General features: G+C 33.6%; 1 protein-coding gene across 1 annotated transcript; it reads right to left on the bottom strand.

Annotated features, from left to right (window-relative positions):
* Nucleotides 1-631: 631 nt before the first annotated feature.
* Nucleotides 632-6966, bottom strand: LOC127865483 (rhodopsin, GQ-coupled-like). Its single transcript, XM_052405339.1, has 2 exons — nucleotides 6839-6966; nucleotides 632-1931 (listed from the first exon to the last, which is right to left on the bottom strand). Exons 1-2 carry the CDS (start codon nucleotides 6906-6908, stop codon nucleotides 1159-1161), a joined length of 843 nt encoding a protein of 280 aa, XP_052261299.1. The 5' UTR covers nucleotides 6909-6966; the 3' UTR covers nucleotides 632-1158.
* Between the last annotated feature and the right edge of the window lie 1931 nt (nucleotides 6967-8897).

Genomic DNA, 8897 nt, shown 5'->3' with positions numbered 1-8897 from the left:
AACCGAATCTGATACTAAACTGCTAAATGACCTTGCAAACGCGTTATTTTATTCAACATTGAAACCTTGTCTTCTACCAACGCACAAATTATTATCACTCATAAAAATGAACAGTTCTAATTTATCGCGAAATACTTACACCTTAATAATTGAAAAGAAATCAGTGACACCAGTTAAATTTTAACCTGAATAAACCTATCATAGCGACGTTGATGAACAATTGTATTTCAAACTTCAGCAAAATTTGAAATCTATGAAATATGTCATTTGTGTTAAATTTACAGCACAGCATCTATGACAAAAAGGATTTGTCACAAAAATACATATCTTATAATCTTACTGAGATTAATCATGAAGTACCAAACAGGCTAATGATAACCATTACGAGGCAATTTATACACATTTAGGTTGAAGATCAAGTTATAATGTATCTTAGGTTAGGAAGCAAACTCAAGTATGTTTAATACTATAAATAAAAGGTTAAAAAAAGTTATGCTATGGCATTTATCATCAATGCTATACTTTGAAATTTAATTGTAATGTCCAACGAACAATATACTATTCAAAGTTTTAAACAAATGATTAACGTCAGTTATGTTTCATTTATTGACAATAAAGAGAAAGCGTTTATGTAAATATCGATTTGTTTAAGCACAACAATTGTGCGGGTAGCCGTAAATGAATCCAGCATCTTACTAGTACTTCTACATCACCTAGCGAGACGACCAACACCATATCTGGATTGTATATGTAGATTACAGGCATTTGAAATGTGGTTTTCACAACAGGACATTTCACCAAATACCTCGCAAAAGCGAAAAATAGCGTTATTCATTTGAGGCCACTGACCTATTGCCATGCGTTTATACACAGTACAAAACACGGTCCAAAAACAAAACACACATGAATTAAACTGATGTTACCGCCATCGAACTGTCAATGTTATGCACAACAATAGTCTTTGACAAAAAATAAATGATTATGAACACTGTGGACATGATAACCACGCAAGACATTACAACAGAAATCAAAATAGTTTTTTGGAAAAACTTATCACAAACAACAATCCAATTTCCTTGTTTCAACACGGATAGTATGAGCAAATGATAAAAACTATAATACTTCTCTTTAAAGATTTAAGTTTTTGCTTGTTCACTTTCAAACTGATGATTGTTTTCGTGAGCGAAAGTGAACAACCGTTCGCCTATATTGTTCTTGTCGCCTATCCTCTTCGGTTTGCGTGCATGCGCCAAAGTTGATCAATTTCGACCTAAATTTTGGATGCACTAAGGCGTATACTATAGGATTCACTATGGTCGAACATTTTGCAAAAAGACACGGGATTCCAGCTGCTAGTCTCGTTATTTTTGAAAGATCGCCGAATTCCCCAATCATGGCAACTGTAGCGTAAGGCGTCCAGGAAACGCAGAAAACTAAAATAACTGTTAATGTGACCCTTGCAGTTTTCGCTTCATGCGAATACCCCTTGTCGCTTTTCCGCATATGGAGCGGCAATTCATTTTCTCCGAAAACTTTCGTTGCCTCTCGGAATTCATGTTTGAATTTCGAAATCGCTCGGAATATCAAGGAATAAGACGCGGCAATAACGCCTATTGGAATGATAAAATGTGCCATGAATATGCTAACGACGTAAGCACGTACGATGGAGGTGCGGGTCAAGAAATCAAATGTACAAGAAGTGTTCGTGCCTTCCAAAATGTAATTTCCAAATCCAAACAACGGTCCAGCAGCCCATAGTATCGCATACGTCCATATCGAGGCTATGATTAGTATAAAGGTTCGCCTAGTCATGTTGTTATGTCCCGGGATTGTCCGTACGATTACAAGGCACCTGTCCACGGAAATTACCGCCAACGTGTTGATGGAAACAAAACTTGACGCTGAGCCAATGAAGGCGTAGGTTCTGCACGCTGCAAATAAATAGAATGTAACCGTGTTATTTGTCAATTACAATATATAGCCAATCCTTCATACAAATAGATTTTTCACATACATTAACTTATTGAATTGGCGTGTGTCATTTTTTAGTATTAAAAAGCAATAGTTCCACCGTGTAAAAGAATAACATTGTGCTTCAGTAAGAAAACTGTTGACTTTGAATATGTGTAGTATAATAATACATTTTCTAACAATACATTTGCACCTTAACGAATAAAAAACTCATCTTAATAGAGAACATATGTTCGAGGTGGGTATGATGTATAGTACGACATACGAATTTAAACGGTTGTCATAACACGTAATGTTATAAAGGAGCTTGGAATTACTACCGCTCACGGGAAAAAGTTTAAGCCAATAAAAGACGCTCACACAGAAAATCTCCATGTTTCGATTGTTTCTTGTGCTGTATTTCACTGACAACTGCGATAGGCAAAAAATCATACAATATTAGTTCTGCGTCAATATATAAAACTCTTTACCTGATACGAACGAGCAGTCGTTTTTATAAGCAGAAAAACAAAAGACTCACCAGTGTAAAGTGTATATATGAGTTCCCTATCGGTTAAAACCGCTGCTACTTAAATAGTTAAACGGCGGTCAAATTGATTGTTGGCAACATAACCCATTAATTATTTGACCCCATCTACATGTGTAACAGCGGTATAAAGGTGTTTTGACTGCTGTTTGGGAAGAGGACAATTACAACGAGCGAGGCATGGTATAGGGGAGATAACCCTGTGTTATGGTTATGTTAGGGTTAGTGTTAGGTGTCGGGTTAGGGTTAAGGTATGGGTTAAGGCTAACCCTAACCCAAACCCGAGCCCTAACACTAACGCTACCCCTTACCCTAACCCTCTAACCCCCCATGAGCATTACACTACCATGCCTCGCTCGTTGTCGTTGTCCGCTTCCCGTTTCAAACACACTCGATTTAGAAACGACATTCTAAAATAAGTTTTTGGAGAATAACCTCTTTGCAGGCTGCGATACAGTTAATAAATCCACGACTGCGCGAATGAGTGTTACTTCTTGCTATCGATAAGATTTACAATGGTTGGTAAACAACAAGGTATTTAGTTGATATTTGTATGAACTTCATTTGAACCTACCTCAATAAGTTGTTGTTCTGTTAATATGTAAAATTACAATCAATTAACTTAAATTTCTATTTCTATGAATTGCTCTTTAATTTGAATCACGATGCTATCAAATTAATTTGTATTTACATTTGTATGCGAGTGATTAATTCTGGGATACGCGTGAGGCTTGACGCGTCATTCATTCGGTTTGAACCCTCAAAGCTTCGCAGTGACCGTTCAAAGGCGGTTATGCCAGCTTTAATAATTCAAAAATGTATATCGTTTTGTATGTACTGTCATGTATTGTATTTTCAATTGGAAACTTCCCCTGCGAAATGATATTCATTAAATCATGAATTTTTCATACTTTAAAGAATTGCCCATGAACTCTTCTTCATTAATTCTTAACGTCACTTCATGAAGTTTTTTCATGAAGCGAGGTTTTTCCAATTCATGAAGATATCAAGAACATATCACGGATTTCCAAAATTCATGAACTATGTTTTAGAATAAATTAAGAATATTTCATGAATTTAATATCCTTAAACCACCCATGAAATATTCATAAATTATTTCATGAATGTTTTATGAATATTTTTTTAATTTAAGATTCTTTAACCACCCATGAATTATTCATAAAATGTTTTAAGAATAAATGTAGAATATTTTTTGAATTTAGTATTCTTAAACCACCAATGAACTATTCATAAAATATTTAATGATTTTGTTAAAATATTTTTTGAACTTCAGATTCTTAAACCATCCATAAACTATTCATCAATAAATTTATGAATGTTTCAATTCATTAAGCAGATCAGGTATTTTAGTCAGAATTAAGGAAACAATTGCGCCATTACTCGGAATAAAATAGTATCGTTCACGACCCAAAATCAAACTTGACCCTGCATTTCATAACTATATACATATATGTAATATTGATCATACATCTTATTTTATTTGAGCATTACAAGCAAATTATACCGCTGTAATTGGAGCAAATTACAGATACACTGTACAGGTCTTTAATCGGAGGATATTACACAGGTCACAAACTTTTTTAAGTTGGGAATTATAATTTATTCTGCCAATCCCATATAGTACTACTATAGACAATGTCATCATTGTTGATGTCTATCATAGCCTGATTTATTTGTAAGATGTGCTTTTTTCCCTCTCCCGTAAATATTCATGCCATTACAGTAAACTTTGTACAAACATAATATAGCAAAAATATGCACATGAATCTGATTATACACAGATCAACTAACATATAAATCAAACCATGTTTGTCATTTTCTGTTTCGAATAAAAGTCTTGTAAAACGGTTTTTCTTATAGAGTGAGCTTAACTTAAATGAACAAACAATATTGCTTCCGTTTCTAAAACGCAATCAGCATCGTTAACTGACAAACGCATTTCATGTACCCCACTAATTACATTAAATTCTACGTTTATTCGATTGTTATTATCATTTTCGTAATCCAGTATTATTTTCGTAAACACAGATTCATATTTAAAAAATAGGAAAGAAAGAATATTAAATATCAATCGTAATTGTTCGTTAATAATTGGCTTGTTCAATCGTCCCGCTCGGGTAAATCCGTATTTTCGCAGAATTGCTTTATGAAAAGACATTCGTAAATTTCCGTCATTGACGGTAGTTTACGCTGTTCCGAAACGCGATTTTGATTGGTCGGTTTTCTTTCAAACAAATGCTCCAAGAGGGCGCCAATTTCGACGTGGGAACTTTCTGCTTGATTTCATCTGTTTACAGTACACTTTCGTATTTAGAAAATAATTAGTTGGATAATAGCGATTTTTCGGTAGAACAGCCGAGGGCCATTCTTTCTCCGAGAAAAGTAGTAGACCAATACGTTATTGGAGATTTTGTTACGGCAAAATTTCAAGGACAATCGCATGAGGCAACTACTGATCACCAAGCGGTAAGAGTGTCTTTATTCTTCTTTTATTATGCTTTTCCATAAAAAAAAATCATAACAAGTGTGTTGTCCAGAGCCCCTCGGACTCTTATATAGTGGTGTATAACCAAATTAGTGGTGTGTAATCTTGCATCAGTAACGTTCAACCTTAAAAAGCGCGGTCCGCGCAAATCAGTAAAAATACCATATTATCAGTCTTTATAGCCCCCACAGTGTAAGTTTGATGTATTGTCTTGCTTTGTAATATGTTAGGTTTCATTTGCTTAAAGTTTGATAAGCTACTATTGGTTCAATCCCATTTGTTGGTTTCTCGAATTGATTCGTACTCAATAATTTCGTACTCGTTTTTCTAATAAGCAACTTTTCTATAGTATTAAGCTATGTTAAGATTTAACTCATACTTCTCACAATTCTGTAAGCTTTGTTTATAGTAATTAATGCAGTCGCAGAAAGTTGCATTCTGAATTTAATGATTTTTGACTGATTTTGATGCAATATAGTTTGAACTTTCAAGTAAGTACGTGTCTCTTCACTTAATAATAATGAAACTGTTTGAAAGAAGCAATCCATAATTATAAATGTATTGCTCAAGATGCAACTTGTAGTAAATAAAAGTATTTTGAAGTAAATTAAAGTAAATGTTTTTGACTTAAATAACATCTTTTTGTTAACAAATGACTTTGGAAAAATTTAAAACTGTTAATTTGAAGAAATTTTCGGCTCAGATGACACCAATAACCCTGAAATGACGCCACCCTGGACCAGTTGCGCCAACCTCTCCTCAGTTCCAAATAGCCCACACAGCCCAATGAGACCACACATATTGGTACATTTTCAAACTGTATTTTCTGCCATTACACCACTTCTTGTAATTATTATGAGTTATGTCATATTTGATCATGTGATTAAATAAATAAACAAAAACAACAGGCAAACAAACGTATTTTGTTTTAAATTATAGATATTAAAGCGACAAGCTTACCATAACAGCAATATTTAACATTTTATTGGAATGCACAATAAGCAATTAAATAACATGTTTGAAGAATGCCTTCATTACAAGAGTCCATGATTCATTAATCAGGTTCTCGTGAAAATATGGCCAGCAAGACTACTAGTTCTCGTGAAATTGTGGCCAGCAAAACTATTAGTTCTACTAGACACGTATCCAGCAAGACTGATAGTTCTCGTGAATAGTGGCCAGCAAGACTGTTACATGTAGTTCTCCTGAAAATGTGTATTCGATGTATGAGTTTTTTAATGATTAGACTTTTGTCTGTTGACAAGGCTAAATGTAGAGGTTTCACTTCTTGAAAACTTCAAGAAGTAAATTTTTCATGAAGTTTCAAGAATAATTATATTCATGAATTGTTCAACTTCATGAAGTAAGTACTCCTGAACTCAAAATGAGACATTAAAATATTGAACAAAAATGCATGAACGCTTCATGAAGTTAAGTTTCTGCCCGGGTAATTTTTCTTCAGTTTCCATTTTTCTGATATTTTTTAATCCAAATATCGACGTGAAAATATGCTTTATATGCTTACTTTATATATAACGATTTTTTTAAATATTTTAATTAATATATGGGTGAAATGCCAATTTAACTTACATTGTTTCTACGCGTTTAGATTGTACGCCGATATAGGACTATAAACCCAAATAAAACATATTTGTACTTGCTCGAGCATTGTTAACTAAGCAATGTACAAATCGTGTAATATAAATACAAATTCCCAGTCAATGTTTTATTTAAATTGAACAACTACTTTATACTTCCATATGCTCCCCTTTGCTTCGTCATACTGTTTTGTCCAATAATAGTATAATACAAATTTCACAAAATGGACAGCGTACCTGCGTCCCCGAATACCCAGTGTCCCCAGAAGCTGGATATGACCAACATCGGAATGTTTCCTAAAGCCATGATAAAGTCCGCGACAGTCAGGTTGAGAACAAATAGGTTAGAGTAGGTCCGTAGACTGCGGAATCTGAAATGTAACATGTATAATAACTTACTTCGAACAGGTTAGAGAAATTTTGTATGGAATCTGAAGTATCTGAAATTTAGCCCAAATTCATTCTATGTCTAACGTCAGGTTACAGTATGACAGACGACGGCGGGATCTGAAATATAATGACCTTTTCAACAAAATAATTAGAGTGCATTTGTCGTCTCTGGATTCTGGAACGTTTATCCCACTGATAATGAGTTTCTAGACAAACGACTGACATAATAATACCCAAGTATTTAGTAAGATTCTCAGAAAGCGTCTCCACTAACACGCAGCACTGTTTTAGCCTTCGTAATCCTGTGCTCTCTTCCCCAGGTAAAGGACCTTTTGAAGAAACCTCGCGTTCATATTTACAGATTTATCGTTGAGCTGAAACCTAAGATAGAACTATCGCGCAGATAACAATAAAAAGAAAGATATATTAACCATGGTATTTTATTTAGCAGCAATATAATGTCCAGCTAAATACACTATGAAGAGGTAAATAAAATATGATATTATTGTTTTTATTAGAACAATGTTATCACTGTGGATTTACTCATTACGAGTGCAGCGGTATAACTGTGTCATTGTAGATTTTGGTTTTTAATACGCGGGAACTGTACCTTAATTCGTTCTTGTCAATTATGAAAAAAAAAATACCTCAAAACAAATTTCCTGTTGGGTTAAAACTAACGCTTAATTCGTATCCTGTAATAAATATTAACATTTAAAAGACCAAGTTAAATGCTTTTTAAACGAAATATGTTATATACACATGTATATGAATCTGTTTGACGTAAACTGTTACTTAAATTGTTTTAATTTAACGTTTTTTGCGTTATAAACAAGTCAAAAAGCCAATTTCTGCATAACTTGTGATAAAAAAACAGGTTGCAATCATAATAAAATATGCGATATTTATTGTTTAATGTGAAGTAGCAAATTTTCTGAGGTTCAAAAGCCGGCGATGCATCAACACGCCAAAACGACAAAAACAGGAAAACAGCATAAATAATGTTTATTGTTTATCAAATTAAATGAGATCACAATTTAAATCAATCACTTAACGTAATAACAGTACTCTTTAAATGAAAAAAAAAACACACAAGAAGTAATATTTACACTTTTATGAACTAAATTTGCAGGGGGGCATGCGTATATGGGAGCTTACCGCGTTTAAGTGAGAAAGTTGGAACAAAACTTCCAAGATGGCGTCGTTTTAGTGTTTTTCGTGAAGGAGTAACGGATATTTTCACCCGGTAAGCCAGTTTATATTTATATTTCTTTTAAATGAATAAGCTCTTTCGGCTCTACGGTGTGTGTGCTCTCCTCGGTTTTTTGTTGCAATACTGTAGACGTCGGAATAAAAAAGTTATTGAAGCAAAACCGTCGACAAATTTGTTGTTTAATTTCTTGACCTTCGAGATGTTGGATGTTCGAATATCATTTTCTCTCACAATAAACAGTATGTGTACATGTTAACACTAAAATATAACATAAATCACGATTATTTTATTATCTCGATGCGTTTTTATGTCTATTAATTCATTTAATGCCGAATTATAACGGGTTAACCCCCCATTTAGGAACTAAACTTCCTTTTAAGCACATTTTGGGACCTGACTTCCAAATGATAAACAGCTATTTTTTATGTTAGGAGGTTTTATGCGAAATAACTTTCGTGAATGAATTCCGCATTGGTGCGAATGTTTTGGAAACATTTTCACTTGAGGAAATCAAGAGTTATATTTTTTTATTTAATTGTTATATTATTAATTTGTATTATTATATGTTTTATCGCGTACGTAACGCTTACATTTAGTGTATGTAACATAAGACATTCGACGGTATTATTAACACAGTGTAAGTCTTACCTGTTTATTTTAACACATATGGACATACTTATGTTTGAATATGCA

The sequence above is a fragment of the Dreissena polymorpha genome, chromosome 2 (assembly GCF_020536995.1).
Source record: "Dreissena polymorpha isolate Duluth1 chromosome 2, UMN_Dpol_1.0, whole genome shotgun sequence".
NCBI lineage: Eukaryota > Metazoa > Mollusca > Bivalvia > Myida > Dreissenidae > Dreissena > Dreissena polymorpha.
This window is presented reverse-complemented; position numbering and strand designations above follow the sequence as displayed.

Coding starts and splice junctions, on each gene's coding strand:
- LOC127865483 (XM_052405339.1), bottom strand. CDS start 6,908: ATGGCTTTAGGAAACATTCCGATGTTGGTCATATCCAGCTTCTGGGGA. Junction 1,932..6,838: donor CTGGGTATTCGGGGACGCAG/GTACGCTGTCCA, acceptor ATTTATTTGCAG/CGTGCAGAACCTACGCCTTC.